An 18,559-nucleotide genomic window follows, 5' to 3' on the forward strand; every position below is an offset into this window, starting at 1 on the left:
TGGCGGAAAAATCCAAAATTAATGCAAAGATAGCCATTCACACAATGCAAGTTACCCTGAGAAAGTTATTGGCACAAAATGTCACTGAAACCAAGAGTTTAGCAGGATTCCGAAAAGGACCAAACACTAAGGGTATGGCTACACTTGAAACTTCAAAGCGCGGCTGCGGGATCACTCCTGCAGCAGCGCTTTGAAGTGCGAGTGTGGTCGCGCGCCAGTGCTGGGAGAGAGCTGGGGGGGGGGGGGTTTCACACCCCTGATAGAGAAAGTTGCAGCGCTGTAAAGTGCCAGTGTAGCCATAACCTGATATAAACAAGGCTATCCAGAGTTATAATAGCAATTTTTTAAAAATCCAAGAGTTCTGGAAAGGACATGAGCCCTCGTGATTCAGGGCACAAATCACTCTCTAACTATTGAGGATTAGATAACCTGCCCGAGTAGAGTTTATCTCATAACTGCCTATTGTGGGATCACTTGTACCTTCTTCTGAAGTATCTGGTGTTGTCGGCAAGATATTGAACCACTAATCTGATTCATTATGATAACTCCTATGTCTCAGCAGCTGCTAGAATACATTTATAGCACCAGCTCTCCCTCCTCGCCCACACCCACGCTCACCCTCATGAGGATAGCCCTCAGGTGATCACCTCAGTACACCACAATAGGGCACTCCATGACTGACCTCAGTCAGCCCCCGCCCAAAGTCAACGAATTCTCACCTCGAGCTTCAGAACATCATGCTGAAGTTTGCGCTGGAACCCTAAGAAGTTTGAGATTGTCAGCTTTCCTTTCAGATCAGATCCAAAAAAGTATGTTGTCAAGGCTGAGCTGAAGCCAGTCTTTAGAGTATTTCCTGTAGTCGAACGGTCTCTGTGACGCATTCCCATACTGGTTTGGGAGCGAATAATGCTCTGGACCTAAGCAGGAAAAAAAAAGTAGTTAGCAAGGAAAATAGCATCATAAGGAAGTACTTGTGTTGGCCAATGTACCATTGTTAACTGTGCCAACTGGCTGAAATGTTACTCTTGACCATTTTGTCACTGTCAAGTCTGTGAACTGGTTAGCTGTACAAAGAGGAGTTACTTTGTTACTTCAGTGCATAGGGTGGCTGGATCTTGATTTTTATTTTTTTCCCAATTCTCAGTTTAAAAAAAAAAAATAAAAATCAGTTACATACATTGAAAACGTGGTTGTTACCTTCATATTTTAACCAGTCTGGTGCCCTAGCTGACCCTGTCCCGCAAAAGCTACCAGCAAAAGCATTAGGGAAGCAGAGTCACTTGTAGACAATGGGGAGCTTATCTTTTCAAAAGCAGTAGGCAAGAGCCCAAGATGTATTGCATGGGATGAGGGGAAGGAACAGCTGTAAGCTTGCCTGCACCAACCAAAGAACTTGGTTTCTTGGCTGGGAGAAGTATGTCCCAACCATCAAGAAAGATGACCAGAAGGAACACTCCTGAGAAATTTGGTAGACTAGTTACAATTAAGCCAATTGAGTACTGCACTCAAAGACCGTCAAAGTTGTAAATAATGAGAACAGGGCAGTCATACAGAGCAACCTGGATTGCTAGGGTATCTGGACCCATAGAAACAAAATGTTTTAATATAGCCAAATGTGAGGTCATACATCTTGGAACAAAGAATGCATGCCATGCCTACAGAAGAAGGAAGTATTCTGGAGAGCAGCAACTCTAGAAAAGATTAAGGGTGGTAGCAGAAAAACTTTTCAGTATGGGTTCCCAATGCTGCACTGTGGCAAAAAGGCCTGCAGGAATCTTGTATGATAAACAGGGGAATAGGAGTAGGAAAGCGATTTTATCTTCGTATACAGCATTTGATGAGACCCAATACTGGTGTCAACATTTTCAAAGGATGTTGAAAATTGGAAAGGGTAAAGAAAAGAGCCACAAAGAATTAGAGGGCTGGAAAAAATGTCTTACAGTGTGAGACTTAAAGAACTCCATCTGCTTAGCTTATCAAAAAGGTCACTTGATTATGGTGTATGAGTACCACGCCTGGGAGAAAATACTGGGTACTTAAAGGGCACTTTAATCCAGAGGAGAAAGGCATAACAAAAACCAATGGTTGGAAGTTAAAGCCAGATAAATTCAAATTAGAAAAAAGGCGCAGTTTTTTTTAAGGTTATTAACTATTGGAACAAACTACCAACGAAGTGGTGGATTCTCCATCTCTTGATGTCTTCGACTATAGATTGACTAAATTCTAACACAAATTCCTGGACTCAATTCAGGGTAACTGGGTGCAATTCTTTGGCCTGTGTTATACAGGTCAGATTTGATGGTCTAATTGTCCCTTCCAGCCTTAAAAACACTATGAGTTTATAACAATTACAATTACTCCAGGGTCCTCATACCAATTTAAGGGGAGGTCCAGTCTATTTAGACAAAACTCACTATGTATGTATAATATAATCAGCATAATAATAATACCCAGCTCTGATACAGCACTCTTCATCCACAGACCTCAAAGTGACGTACAAATGTCAGTATCATTCTGCCCATTTTACAGATTGGGAAGTGGAGGCATAAGGAGGAATGTGACTTGCCCAAGGTCACCAAGCAACACTGTAGCAGAACTGGGAATTGAACCCTAGTCTTCTTCGTCGCAAGTCCAGTGCCCTGTTCACATTTTCTCCCCATAGATACATAAACATGTTATTAAAAGAAGATTAAAGCTGCAGTCAAGCACTCAAATTTAACCATAGTTCTGGCATTTCCTACCCATGCAACCTTAATCCTGCCCCCCTGTGCAGAAGCATTGAGATGGTCTTTAATTACATGATCATATATTATTTTTCCCCAACAGGATAGGCAGCAGGGTTTGAACTCAGGAGCTTCAAATACAGAACACAGATCTCTTGCACTTGAACAAGCAACTAGTATCAGAAGTAGGTTGTTATCTCTGTGTGGAATAGTCCCTAGAGGTGGACAACACACACTTTCCCATAGATTAAAAAGGTGTTTCGGAGGCAGCAGGGGCTGTTGGATATACGGATCCCTAGGTCCTGATCCTAGTTCTGGAAGGAGAGTGCCATCTAATGGTTAGGGCAGTGGTTACAGAGAGGTCAGCCACATCCACAGAGTTAGCACGTTCAGCCTAAAAGGCTGGGTGGCTCAGTGGTGAGACTAGGTTCTATCATATTACAGATGGGGATTCTATTCCCTGCCCTGCCTGCTGTGACCTTGTTATTTGTAAAATGGGAAGGGTGAATGATAGTTGCTGACTCTTGGGATAAGAATCTGAGGCTTTGGTGAATGCTAAGAGTTGTGAACTGTACAGAAAATGTTAACAGCGCTCAACTGAAAAGGAAACCAAGAAACACAAGGTCTTCTAGCTCCCAACCCAAATCCCCTTCCTCACCTGGGCAAAGGCTGTTCAGTGAAGGAGTCTCAATCTCTGTGAAATGCATGACACTTTACCTGAGATACACAAACAGGATTGCCAAATGCATGTGTCATACAAGATGTATAACCCCTGACACACCTACTTCCTAGCCCTTTCACCAGCCTGCCCTATGACAGCCTTCTGCTGCTGGCCCCAGCCTCTGAGTCATGAAATAACCTCAGTAGGAAGAGGGCTTCTTTGGGTTTCCCAAGAAAAAAAGGGTAAGGGTGAGAGAGAGGCCCCAGCCATTCTCAAATTAAAACAATTTACCAGGTTTGACCATTTACTGCCTCTGAAACTCCCTTTTTTAGAAAGCAATGTCCCAGGAGTGCAAACTGCTATGATATTCAGAGTATGCCTGCATCCTCTGTCAGCCCACACCAAGGGACTCTAGTGGAGCAAACCTTAGCTTCAATAGGAAAGGGATACTTTGAAAGGAGGAAGTGAAGAGCTGTTCACCTCTCTCTCCTTGGAAGACTTCTGGAGGTTAAACACTGGCTGCACTGCTGGCAATCCCCTCTCCCTCCTCCTCATGCTGGATGGGGGATAAAAGCAGTGTGGCAGCTGCAAAAGGTTTTAAATATCGAAAGCACGTAGGACCCTTGTTATAAGTGGAGAGCACCAACTGGGAGGAAGGGGGGGAATCAGAGATACAGGCTTAGCTGCACCTTAAAAATGAAAAGCAGTGAGGTTTCTCTCTTTTAAAACTTCAGTTGCCCCAACTGATTTGCTATGCTCCCCACAGCCTAAATGCGTCCTCCAAATTACAGACATTTTGATGTACTTACAATACAAGAAAAGTCATTTAAAACAATTTGAAAAGAAAAATGTATAACAAAAAAAGAATGAAATCGGAATGAGGATTCACATTTTTAATACACTAAAATGTAAACCGAAGCATTTTGCCTTTAATATCATTGAACATAGTCACCTCATTTTCCATTTGTCAAAACTGCCAACATTAATAGGCATTTTGCATACAGATATAGGTGATGGTCTGTAAGTAATTATGTATGAAGCTATGTAATTTATGGTTGGTTTGGAACACACTGCCTCTGAATCTCTAAGGACTTTTTCCTGCAGAGGCTAGTGTTCAGCTCATGGCAGACTGTTACACAGGAAGTAGTGCATTCATGGAGATAATAATTTATATCCAGGTTGATCAAACTTACTGGCCCTCTGAGCCACATGACAATCTTCAAAAGTTCGAGAGCTGGGGCACATCTGCTGGGAGCCAGGGGTTGGGGCTTCAGCCCTGCTCCTGCTGCAGCCCTGAGCCCTGGCAGGTGTTCCCCGCAAGACTGAAGCTCCAAGGCCCCTCATCCCCGCTGGGCAGAAGCCCAGAGACCTCCCCTCCTCGCTGGGCAGAAGCCCCTATTGCACCACCCTGCTGCAAGGCAGAGGTTCTGAAGTCCCCCTTCTCCCCCCAAAGACTGATAGGTGGAAAATGGGAGGACATGGGGGGCTCTGCGAGCCACAATTTAATGGTAAAAGACTCGCATGTGGCTCATGAGCCAGTTTGGCCATCCCAATTTATATGACAGCAGTGTTTGCAGGCCCCAGTAAGGATCATGGTACTTTTGTTTGTCTCCATCTAAAATAAATCATACAGTCCAAAAGTACATGCATGGTTTATGTGTATGGAAATATAAATATTTCCACCTTGAACCAAGTCTAGTTTGTTAAATTTTAGTACTAGGAAGTATTTTATCTTAATTTCTCTTGTAACCATTTTTGCCTTTAATGGGTTATGTTTGTATTCCTTGAATCCTATCTCCTTGTAGTTAAATAAACTTGTTTTATTCTTTAATGAAAACTAAACCAGTGTTGTGAACTGTATGGGTAACTCTATTTAGGGTGGCAAACTGTTAAATACTGATCCTTTGAGAAGAGGCCAGGAGAGGCTGGACAGTGCAGAACACTCATTTTGGGAGAAAATCCAGTATTGGGTATGTGCTAGGATCACCCTGCAAGTGGTAACCAAGGGTGCTTTAAGATAGAGTGTGGCTGGTGTTTGCTGACAGACTACTGGAATCAGAGTTGCTGAACCAGGGCTATGGCTATACACAAACACTCAGGGAGCGACCTACACGCTGGTGGGCTGTTTGTGAGCAGCCCAGTTGGGGGCTACAGCAGTAAAGCATCATGAGGCACCCAAAGATGCAGAGCAAGAGTGACAACACCTCATTGGTCTGAAATACCCAAAAGAGCATATGATATTCCAGGGTGTATTTGCATAAATTCTTGAAAAATACACATATCCCTACCAAAGGAACCACAGTTTGTTTAGTTTGTTTTTGGGGGGGGTTATTTGCAAAGTATATCCAATCATTTATACTGATATCTGAAACGAGCTGAATCTAGGAATGTTCTTTGGATATTCACTAGAGTCAGCATTCTTGTTCTTAAATAGCTGTAGCCATTTAGATATTCTTGACCTCTTCCCACTTTCCACATACAGCTCCTTTCAACTGCTGTCTGGAAAGCTGTGGATTTAAGTTTTGGGGAGATTATAGTCTTCATCAAACTATACTGGTGATGTATACAACCTTTATTCCTTTGTATATACATGGAAGCATGTAAAAAGCTTAGCATAAATAGATATTCATATCCTTAACAGCTTGTATATGTCCTCTTAATGCACCTGAAACCTCCCTTTGCATATCATGTGGACTGGGATTACTTAAAAGAATTCAGCACTTTCATCTTCAAAGTATTTTATAAATTTTGATCCTCAGAACACGTATTTTACATAAAACCCCCAAAATAAAAAAAAGCCTTTATTTCTGTTAAATACTGTCTTAGCTTCAGCCTTTTTTTGGCAATCCATTATCTATTTTCTTTTTTTCCTTAAGGTACTGTAAATTCATTTATCAACATTCAACAATGACTGATTTTAGCTGGATGTAAAAATTCTTAAACTTACTTTGATTACTAAATGTAGTGTAAGAAGCTTTTTGGAATGGTTAAATATGGTCAAATGACTATGAAGTGGTATATTCAGGAACTATATGAATGGTAGGAAATAGAATGTATCTGATACGTATGGGCTGATGGAAAATGAGGGAGCTCAACACTTCTGAAAACCAGGCCAGTGGTATTTAGGGATACAATAGCATAATAGCAAAAATAACGAGGACTCCTCCTTATTTTTGCCGATACAGACTAACATGGCTACCACTATGAAACCTGTCACCATTCAAGTAGCGTAATAGTATGTTCTCACAATGTTGGTACCCCCTTGTCTCTAGTCACAGCACTGCACAAGAACTAGTCTCTGGAGCCTTCTACTGGCTTCTAGCCTTCCCTGCAAAGGCCTTTCCCAGCATTTGTCTTCTCCCAGCTCACCTCCAGCCAAGTCACATGAAAGTCTAAAGCCCTTCCGAGGTAGCACAAACAAATCCAAATCCAAGTCCAAACAAATCGTTAAATTAATCCCCCTTCTGCCCTTCTCTTGTTGGCCCTACCTTAGGGATTCCCCTGAAGGAACCTAACCAGCTCCAGTAGCATTCTTCCTCCTGTGTTTCCTGACTGTCAAACCTTATCTCAGGGTTCTCTACACCAGAGACACCTGTCTCCCTAACTGAGCTCCCTCAGTCTACTTATAAGAACTAGTTCCACCTTCTTTGGCTAGGAGGTAATTAATCATCCCCCAGGTGCAGAGCATGACTAATTGGAATTATTAACCTTGCTTGATAGGGCTCAGCCCCCCTATCACCTATTGCAAGTGATGAATGGGGCCATAACTTGGGTAATAATTCTGAATTCAGATTTCCACTCCGGAAGAGATGGATTGATGCAATAGTCTTGTAGTTTCATTTTACAAGCAATTACCTCCATCCATACTATTTGGGAATTATACACACTATTATGTGCATAACTGTAACAAATGAACAAGGTGGAGGAAGTAAAGCATGTTACACAGCTCTTCCTTTGAAGTAAACAATAGCAGTGATACTACATCCATAAGTGATATGGGGCAGAATGGATCCCAAAGATTTCCTTACTCTGAGAAAACAAAGTAAATTAAAACAAAAACTCGCCTGTTCTGGCCCTAGTTTTCAATGAATAATACAGATCATCATCATCATATCTTGTAACAGTCTCTCTAAAATTAATCAATATATGCTAAAAATTTGTGACTAGATTATTCAGAGATACCTTTGTGTTCTCAGATATCCATGGACATTCTCAATTGGAGTACCATTTCACGAGCATACATATTTTCCAATTGTTCTCCATTAAAGAGACTCAAAGGTACAGTCACTTAGTCTGACACTAAATCCTGTGTTTCCACACACAACTGGTAGTTTCTGCTTTTTATTGTTATGAAATACTGACCGGTGGTGTGTAGAGCTATAATGTGTAGAGTTATAAAAGTATGGTAAAAATTACAGACTGCTCATACAATGCTTTTCTATATCTCCTTTAGAGGTGCTTGCTAAACTAATTTTTATTATGCCCCTCCATAGTTCAGGGTTGGCTAAATATTGTACAGGAAAAAATGACATGACTCCTAATTGTCACAGTGAAGGACTATATGTTATATGCAGTATTTTACAGAACAATAGATTAATGTGTTTTGGAACCAAATACTAAAAAGAAGAAACAAATTAATCTTAGAAAGTGAAACTGAAAGATAACCTTCAATTGTTACTTTGCTTTATATAACATTGCTTTGGAAGTTAAACTATTAGGAAGTGTAAGGTGAACAGGAGTACTTGTGGCACCTTAGAGACTAAAATTTATTTTGAGCACAAGCTTTCGTGGGCTACAGCCCACTGCATCGGATGCATAGAATGGAACATATAGTAAGAAGATATATATACACATACATACAGAGAACATGAAAAGGTGGAGAAAGAGGCTAATTAATTAAGATGAGCTATTATCAACAGGAGAAAAAAACTTTTGCAGTGATAATCAAGATGGCCCATTTAGACAGTTGACAAGGGGGTGTGAGGATACTTCACATGGGGAAACAGATTCAATATGTGTAATGACCCAGGCACTCCCAGTCTCTATTCAAACCCAAGTTAATGGTATCTAGTTTGCATATTAATTCAAGCTCAGCAGTTTCTCCTTGCAGTCTGTTTTTGAAGCTTTTCTGTTGCAAAATTGCCACCCTTAAATCTTTTACTGACTGGCCAGAGAGGTTGAAGTGTTCTCCTACCGGTTTTTGAATGTTATGATTCCTGATGTCAGATTTGTGTCCATTTATTCTTTTGCATAGAGAGTGTAAGATATTACTCTTACTGATTTTGTTTGCTTTTCTTAATATACCTAGGCAGGAAAAGGATCAAAGGCACTGTACTTCCCGTGGAGAAGACATATTATTCATCCAAGAATTCAGCAGAAAATGCCAGAATGTCTGCAACATCCATAAGAGCTTAAAATGTTATGCCTCTTGTTTAAAACGTGTGGAGTTTGAGGGGAGAGGACTTGGATGAACATTAGATCTTAACCTAGTTTTTCGATAAGAGATGCAGACAGGCACTGAGACGCTATGATGAGAACATAAACATACTGTTGAAATAGGATATGGTTGATATTTGTTTAAGAGAGTCAATGTTCAGAACACTGGCCACATCACTAGTTTGCACTCTGTGTATCTAATTATACTTTTGAATATTTGGTTGTGTCCTCTTGTTCTGGAGGAAAATGAAACATTTGAAATACAACCCAATATATAATAAATAACAACCGATGCATCATGTTGGTACAAATGGATAATGGAGACAAATGTAGAGTAACCTTTTTTCCTTCTTCCTCTGAATCTATTCCCTTGTTTTGTACTGTGCCTCATCATTAAACTAGCTAATTACCTCCTTCTCTTTGTGAATGCATTCACCTTTCTTTTTCATCAGTCTTACAACTCTGGAGATTTTCTATCATTTGGCAATTAAGGATGTTTTTTGAGTTTCAGAGCTCTTAAGCCTGTTTTCCACTCAAATTGTGGTCCAAGAAAAAAACAACACATCCCTAATCTGAAAGAGAGTGAACATGTGTACCTACACATAGCAGAAATCAGATCTGTTTTGTCTCACCCTACCTCCAATGGATGATATCATCACCTGAAAAGTCAAACTATGTAAATCAAATATGATTGGGGATGGGATGTTACTTTGATTGGGGAAAATTAACATAGGAAAGTAAATTCAAAGTAGTCAAGCAAAATTACTGAAGTAGCTCTAAGCAAATGCATAAAGTCTTATGTTTCAGACACATTAAGCACAGTTATTCAATATTATGACAAAACAATAGCTTTGTAATAAAAATGTGAGCAGGCAAGGTCAGAATCCCTAACAGCAGTTACACTAGCCCAGCAATTCATTTCTTTTGTTTGTGGAACTAGGGTTGTCCATGAGACCTTCTCAAGACTCAAGTCAGAGAATAATGATGGTGGCTTTGCAGATTATTATGCACGTAATTCTCCTGGTTTAATTAAAGGTTCCCTACTGGAAGCTGGAGTGAAAAGGGTGTGCTGTGGTGCATAGAAAGAGCATCTATGAACTATCACCTATGTGCCAATACCTACTAATAGCAAACATCATAATTATGTTGTATAGTAAGCATTACAATTAAGTCTTAGGTTGTATATCTTTAAGAAGTCAACCTCCCAGAAATTTACCTGTTCAAACTCCTCCATGTCCACTTCACCATCACCATTCAAATCAAACATCTTGAAGGCAATTTCAAAATTCCTCTGGGGAGCTACATAAGAAGAAACATAATTAAAATGAAAAATATTGACCAGTAAACAATATTTATTTGAATTAAGAAAGCAGCAGAAATTAGATTAGAAAGGAAGATTTGCTGCCAGCTGATCAAAAATGTATTATTGTATCCAAAAGCAGCTTTGTTTAATTCTTATAACGTATATCTATCATAAATGTATGTAATTTTCTACTTCACTCCCAGAAGCTTTTTGTAGTTCATTCATTCAATGTTTTCCCTATCCTTAGAAAGGCTCCTAATCTTAGCCTCCACCCCTCTTGCTAAGAGCTCTGTAGGACTCCCTACGGATATGTCTACACTGGGGGAAAAGATGTTTTTAAAAATTTGAGTTAATTAAACCCTTTTCCTTTCAAGTGAGGACTGAGAAAGCTCACTCCAGTTCTCTAAACAGTACTCCAGCAACATTACAGAGACATCAATATCTGATATTCCTAATATATAAAATCCAATAGAAATAAATTTGGAATAGGTGTTCAGGCCATCTCAATACATCATAGAGAAGCAAATGGGTACAATTATTTTTGTTTTTGCAGATCTACTTTAACATTTTGTGGAGTGGCAAACGTGTCTGAGACATACGGCATGGAACTGGAAGTCTGGCAACCAATTCTATTACAGACTCTGCCTTTGGCTCACTGTGTGACTTTAAGCAAGTCACTTAACCATCTCTGCCTCAGATAGCCCAGCTGTAAAATGGAGATGCTACATCTGTAAAAGTATAATGTACTGACAGTTTTGGGGATAGAAGTCTTCAAACGTGAAATATAGCAACATCAGCCTTAGTGCAAAGTATCCCATAAAATCCCACTAATGAGCCTCAGCCCTAATGTGGGCAGACCACCAAATAATGTGTATACTTCAGTTTCCAGACATAATTAAATCCTGCAAGCTCTGTGGCTGAGACTTGGTGCAATTTTTGCACTTATTTGGATTACACTATTTTCTTTATTGTAAGTGTTCCTAAATCCAATACGACTGAAAATTTTGCTAATTAGGGCTGTTGATTAATCACAGTTAACTCAAAAAAATTAATCACACTTTTAAACAATAATAGAATACCAATTGAAATTTATTAAAATATTTTTGGATGTTTTTCCTACATTTTCAAATATATTGATTTCAATTACAACACAGAATATAAAGTGTACAGTATTCACTTGATATTATTTTTTATTACAAATAGTTGCACTATAAAAATGATAAACAAAAGAAATAGTATTTTTCAATTCACCTAATACAAGAACTGTAGTGCAATCTCTTTGTCATGAAAGTTGAACTTACAAATATAGAATTATGTACAAAAAAACCTGCATTCAAAAATAAAACAACGTAAAACTTTAGAGCCAACAAGTCCATGCAGTCCTACTTCTTGTTCAGCCAGTCACTCAGACAAACAAGTTTGTTTACATTTGCAGGAAATAATGCTTCCCTCTTTTTGTTTACAGTGTCACCTGAAAGTGAGAATAGGCATTCACATGGCATTGTTGTAGCCAGCATCATAAGATATTTACATGTCAGATGCGCTAAAGATTCATATCTCCTTTCATGTTTCAACCACCATTCCAGAGGAAATGCATCCATGCTGATGACGGGTTCTGCTCTATAATGATCCAAAGCAATATGGACCAATGCATGTTCATTTTCATTATCTGAGTCAGATGCCACCAGCAAAAGGTTGATTTTCTTTTTTTGGTGGTTCAGGTACTGTAGTTTCCACACTGGAATGTTGCTCTTTTAAGACTTCTGAAAGCATGCTCCACACCTCGTCCCTCTCAGATTTTGGAAAACACTTCAGATTCTTAAACCTTGGGTCAAAGCTATCTTTAGAAATCTCACATTGGTACCTTCTTTGCGTTTTGTCAAATCTTCAGTGAAAGTGTTCATAAAATGAATATATGCTTGGTCATCACCCGAGACTGCTATAACATGACACAGATGGCAGAATGTGGGTAAAACAAAGCTGGGGACATACAATTCTCTCCAAGGAGTTCAGTCACAAATTTAATTAACACATTTTTTTAACTAGCATCATCAGCATGGAAGCATATCCTCTGGAATGGTGGCCGAAGCATGAAAGGGCATAAGAATGTTTAGCATATCTGGCACATAAATACCTTGCAAGGTTGGCTACCAAAGTGCCATACAAATGCCTGTTCTCAGTTTCTGGTGATATGGCAAATAAGAAGAGGGCAGCATTATCGCCTGTAAATGTAAACAAACTTTTTGTCTTAGCGATTGGCTGAACAAGAAGTAGGACTGAGTGGACTTGTAGGCTCTGAAGTTTTACATTCTTTTGTTTCTGAGTGCAGTTATGTAACAAAAAAAATCCACATTTGCAAATTGCACTTTCACAACAAAGAGATTGCACTACAGTACTTGTATGAGATGAATTGAAAAATACTATTTTTTGTTTATCATTTTTACAGTGCAAATATTTGTAATAAAAATAATATACACTGATTTCAGTTACAACACAGAAAACAATGTATGTGAAAATATAGAAAAACATCAAAATATTTAATACATTTCAATTGGTAGTCTATTGTTTAACAGTGCGATTCAAACTGCAATTAATTTTTGAGTTAATTGTGAGTTAACTGCGATTAATCGACAGACCTAATATACTCAATTTAAATGATCAACAACTATACAAGAGGTGGAATTAAAATAATACAGTAGCAGACAGTTAAAAAAGTAACTGAGTACCCTCCATTACCAGACACCACTACATAAAAAGCTAAATCAGAAATGAGTGAAAACCAATGGAAAGAGGGGGATTTTAAAAAGGTTCTTTGGCTTTTTTATTTTAATTTAAACGCAAACTGGTAGAAGCTATATTTAAGCAGGGCATTCATTTAACACTTTTCCTGTGTTGTACCTGGTGTCTTTTCTATAGTTGTGAAGCAAACATTATTTACTGAAGCTTGCAAACTTGTCTCAAGTGCTTTTGAATGGGGAATTCTTGTCAATTCCAATATGTTGGCTATTCACACGCATGGAACAAATAAACACTACATAGCAAAAGTGTTATATGTGTGTAATGCAATAAATGCCTGATATGCCAAATTGTTGACTGAGCAGTCTGAATAATGTCCCTTTCAGACCTGTAGGGAAGAGTACGATCTTCAAGTAGTTTTCTTTTCTGTGATGTTTCACATTTATGTAACTTCACCAGTTAAGAGGGGAAAAGCTTTACTACTTCCTACTCCTTTGACAGCCCTGAAGCATCCCATTTTTCTGTATGACTTTCAGTGTGGTATACAAGCCGCTCAAGGCTTCAATATCAGTTTTGCAGTTTAATAACTCTACAAGTGACTCTAGTAAGGAACTAGAGAGTGTTTTATTAGAAATTATTTCCAGAAAAATGACTAATTTGTAGCTTAATATTTGAATAGCTACTCCCCACCTCCATCCCTCTGCCCCAAAGTGAAAAAATGCAAGTTAAAAGGGCACAATAAGTAAAGTTTATAAAATATTTGAGGTTTATAATCAGTCTCCAAAATACAAGATCCTTCAACACAAAGAATGTCACAACCAAAAAAGAGCTGTTTTAAATCTAAACCCTATAGCACACTTTCTTTTTGCTATCTTTGGGTTCAAAAACATTAAAAAACATCTTACCTTTCTCCCCACGCACCCCCAACAATGATTAATAAAGTTTTATATTTTTTAAAAAGCCTGAGAATCAGCATGCTAATTTTTCCCTATGACTCAGCATGCTGGCTTCTTGGCCAAACTTCCAGTCTTTTTTGCGTGAGGGTGTTTGAGTGAGGACATTATCTCCAGGAACAAATCAGGGCCACATAAAAGTTCACCCTCATAAGACAGCCCTTGGAGGATGAGCAATGGCATCTAGATGATTAAACAGTTTCAATGATATCAGGGAAGAAATAGATTATAGACCTTTATATAATTGGGAGCCAAGGGACAGCATGTTATGTCTGAAAATGGAGTAACAAAAAACCTGACAATTATCTCTGGAAGGATTAGATTTTTATTTCACTGTACTCACATAAACTGACGAAAAATATTTCCATCATCAAAATTTACAAATAGGCAACGTAAAAAAAAAAAAGAAATAAAGCTGCTGGAGAACTGAGTAGAGTTTGATTTAAGGGCATATACTTCATATATTTTGACATGTGGTGTTGACAATGTGTTTTCATGGTTATAATGCTTTAACTTTTTGAATCTCAATGTCTGCTGTCACTAAATTATTGTCTACCCTGTCCAACAATTTCCTGTAACTGTGAACATTTAAATGAAAATAGAAAAAAGCTTAAAAATAAATCAATATTATCTGTCAAAACTATAACAAAATAAAAATCAAATTCTGTCAAGCCTACTTCTAATAAGGCCGAAATGTATTCTTGATGCATTTACTGTCTGGGGGGGAAAAGCAAGGGAAATAGGTGCTATATAGTACTGGAGTGAAGAATGTAATTTAATAAGCAATTACAAAAGAAATGACTGCAAAGCTAAACTCTGATCAAAACACTAATGAGGAATCAGACTTCTCAAGAGTGCATGAAATAGATTATCATAACATTAGAACATTTAGTAGAAAGTTGTCTTCAGGAAGGATTAATTCAAGAAGAGAAGCACAGAACAGTTAAGATTCTTCTCTAGTAATAAAAATATGAGCTAGGCCTTAATAGCAGGATTCTACAGCTTAAAGCAAGGAAATTCACTGGTTTGAATAGGATAAGCTGCATATGTTCAAGACAGAGCTGTGTTAACACTGCACAATATGTATTCATTTTCAATGAGCACTCCTGCCAGTGAGGTGATATGCTTGTAAACCAGGTGCCAACTGTTGCCAAAGCTGTAGGTGTCAGCTAAGCACCGATATATTCAGAGCTGGAAACCAGACCAACTCACCTATATGTTAATATTATTTAAGATAGGTGTTAGTCTTGTAAAGATGCATTTAGTGTTTAGACTCTATAAAATGCATGTAAGTTGGTGCATGCATCAATTGTATTTGTAATGTTGATGTCCCATGCTATAAGGTAATATGTAAGTTGCTTTACAATTGTAAAAATGCCTGCTCTGAACTTCTGAATCTAGGCAAGAAATTTGGTTCCTCATCCATCATGAAGGACTATCAAGGCAAAAAACTTTGTTGATTGCCCCATCCACCCATGAAGAAGTTACGTGCAGGAGCCGTTGTCACATCGATTTGAACTCTAGGGGAAGAGCATATAAAGATGATCACAAGAAAAAATAATTCTCTCTTTGCTGTTTGGATTCTCTCAAGAGCTTGAGCTAAGAAACAAAAACAGAGATTCCCCACGGTCAACTTGGGTTAACCCTAAAAGACATTCAGTGGACTGATTATTATATCTCTGTCACCTTTTAGAAACAAAGGCTAACTCATTTGTGCATATATGTTGCCTGCTTTAACCTGTAAATAACTCTCTCATTTCTTTTTCCTAGTTAATTATTCCTTAGTTAGTTTACTATAGGATTGGCTACCAGCAGTGTCTTTGGTGTGAGATCTAAGATACAAACTGATCTGGGGTAAGTGACTGATCTCTTGGGACTGGAAGCAACCTGAATATTTTGTGATTTTTGGTGTAAGTGACCATTTATCATTGCCTGAGTAGCCAGACAGACTGAAGTGCCCAAGCGGACTGTCTGTGACTCCATGGTAACACTTGTTTAGTGCTTCAGGAGGTCACATTTGTTACTGGGTTGGTGAAATCTAATTATAGAATATATTGACTCTAAAAAAGCAGGGCACACACTCCAAACTGTCTTCCCTGAAGCCGGAACTCATGGTTGTGAACCACTCCACACAGCGTGACATGGGGTTTTGTTCACATGCATGTTTGTGGAAACTAAGTCTTGAATAAATCTGGGTGAAGGTTCCTGCCAGGATCATTCACAAGGCATCTTGAAATCTCCGAGAGACTGGAAGAAAAGGAAGACATCACACAGTCCCAAACAGGAGAACTGGCAGCAGTGCCTGCAGCTTGTGGCAGTCTATGGTCAGGAAAATACATGGTAACTGATCTGTGTTCCAGAAGCATGACCAGGGAGGCTGTAGGAGAAAGTATACCCAAGGATGGATTCTATCGGGCATCCTCTGGAACGGCATCATGCACTGATCACGGCTGGCCTATCTCAGAGAGCAGCAACTACTCCTGCTTGGATATACAAAAATGGCATCACAAGGCAGTGCACATACACATAAAAGTGCAATTACTTTGTGTGAATGGGAGGGGAAAAAACTGGAAAAAACAAAAACCCTCTTCAGAAAAAGAATCCTATTGAATTCAATAAAAATTGTATCTTTTCTCAGCATTTTCAACTATTCTCTTGAATTTAATCGAGAGGATTATAACTAAAGTTAAGATTCTGTCATGGGTATTTTTACTAAAAGTTAGAGATAGGTCATGGCCAATAAACAAAAATTCACGGAAGCCTGTGACCTGTCTCTGACTTTTAGTAAAAATACGCTGGGGGGTGGGAGGGATTAACCAACAGAGCACTGCCAGTGGCTGACCTCTGGCAGCTGTTACAGTCCCATTGCTACTCCGGCAGCCCCGGGGCTGACTGCCAGCCAGCTGCTCCCGCAGCCCGTGGGTCACTGCTCCCACAGTCTCAAGGCTGACTGCCGGCCGTGACTCCAGCCCCGCCGCTGCTCAAGCCCCAGAGGTGCTGACCAACCCCCATCAACTGCTTCAGCCCTGGGACCATTGCTCTGGCAGTCTTGGAGTTGCCAGCAGCTCCAGCCCTGCCCCGGAAGAAGTCAAGAGGTCCCAGAATGTCAGAGAATCCAGGACTGCTGTGACAGAATCAGATCCTTAATTATAACCCTTCTAAAGGATCATTTTAAAAACCTACAAAAGGGATATCACTATTCGATTTTATGAAATCCTATTTTTAAATTCTACAAGAATTTTTTGTAGGGGACTGCTGCAAAAAATTTTCCACAGTTCTTGCTTCCAGTGTTTTGTGTCCTCTCTCAGTCAGAAATAAACACTGGCATTCTTAGATTGGGAATCCATATATGTAGCCAAATATAATGCTTTTCCTTGTGGGACAGACGGGAAGAAACGTATGAAAAATTTCCCAACATTCCCGAGGCCTGCTTATCTTCTGCTACCTCTTCCCTGAAGTGTCCCCAGAACCACAGGGCAATCCAAATCACAATGAGTTAGTCCTTACTCTTGTTTTTAAGCGTTAGGTCATCCAACCAGGAAAAAAACAATTCTATGTGACTTAAGTGACAATTACATTGCTTGGATATTTATCTGGAATATTATCAGCTGCCTAACAAGTGAAACACATTCAAATAGCCATGGGGGATTTTTTATCACCAAGAACTGATTAAACCCACTGATCCCTGTCTTTAGTGAGAAGCAAAGAAGCTGTTGAGTTCCCACTGCCCAGAACTGCCTCTCTGTGGCCAGCATATTACTGATTACAAAATGATAGACCCTCAATAAAAGAACATTAAAGATTATCCAGGTCAGCTAATTCAAATAGAAAGGCATTGTAATATTTTAGGTCCATGGCAGAATTGTCAACTTTTACATAACTTTAGAAAAAACCCAACATATTCTAATTTAAAACTGATTTTAGCCTTCAATAATCAGAAATTGCAATTGCAATATTCTACTTTATTTTTAAAATAAAAATTTTAAAAAACTGAACAGTACCAGCCCTCTCTCTAGGTGCGGAAAAGAGTACTTCTATAAATCATAGAAATGTCTCCTACTCATGCATAGAGTGAGAGAACCGGAAAACAAAACAGAGCCGCTCCTTTCCAATACCCTGCCATTTAAGGCAAATGTACAATTTTAATACATAGCACTTCAAATAATTCAGAAATTTTCTTTTCCTGCATTCAAACAATAAATTGCAACATTCCAACTGCTGAACACTCCCTCTCCGTTCTCATTCGTACACACATGCCCTCTATGCAAAATTAGAGGGCAAGGAATGTTCAGTTAATCATCTGATCTAACCTATACAATAAATATCCCCAGAGTGCTTAACAGGTATCAATTTATCATTAGAACAGCTTTTCTGGGAGCAAAAATACTACACATAATAAAGCAACAACATTATTAGTATTATAACAAATAACATGAACTGCACCATGCAAGCTGAAGTACAATCATGCCTGGTTCATGGGTATGTCTCTGTGCAGATATGGCAGGAAGTTGTGGCAAATGGTTGGTGTAAGCTGCCATTCAAAATCAGAGGATCAACATAGGTGTGATAAATGAAGGGGTGGAGGTAGCTCCCTTTTATGGGCACCCAGCCAGTCAGTAGCTATAAAATCCTTCTTAGTAGCTGTTCTCTAATAGTTCTACCTGTAAAAGGTTAGAAAGTCTCACTGCTATGCACAGGTAAAAGGAAGTGAGTGGGCACCTGGCCGAAAGAGCCAATAGGAAAGCTA

The 18,559-nt window shown here is 39.0% G+C and overlaps 1 protein-coding gene across 7 annotated transcripts in view; it reads right to left on the reverse strand.

The window, feature by feature from the left end:
• Positions 1 to 18,559, reverse strand: part of MICU1 (mitochondrial calcium uptake 1) — a 216,743-nt gene that overhangs the window by 92,318 nt on the left and 105,866 nt on the right. For 6 of the 7 annotated variants that reach the window (XM_077822074.1, XM_077822070.1, XM_077822071.1 and 3 more), the window contains 2 exons: positions 10,037 to 10,119; positions 720 to 917 (listed from right to left, as the gene is read on the reverse strand). The exons of the other annotated variant lie outside the window; for it this stretch is intronic. In XM_077822074.1, coding sequence (XP_077678200.1) covers positions 720 to 917; positions 10,037 to 10,119 — 281 coding nt within the window. The remainder of the gene's footprint in view (positions 1 to 719; positions 918 to 10,036; positions 10,120 to 18,559) is intronic. 7 annotated transcript variants of the gene reach the window in all.

Source organism: Eretmochelys imbricata, chromosome 7, assembly GCF_965152235.1.
Source record: "Eretmochelys imbricata isolate rEreImb1 chromosome 7, rEreImb1.hap1, whole genome shotgun sequence".
Classification (NCBI taxonomy): domain Eukaryota; kingdom Metazoa; phylum Chordata; order Testudines; family Cheloniidae; genus Eretmochelys; species Eretmochelys imbricata.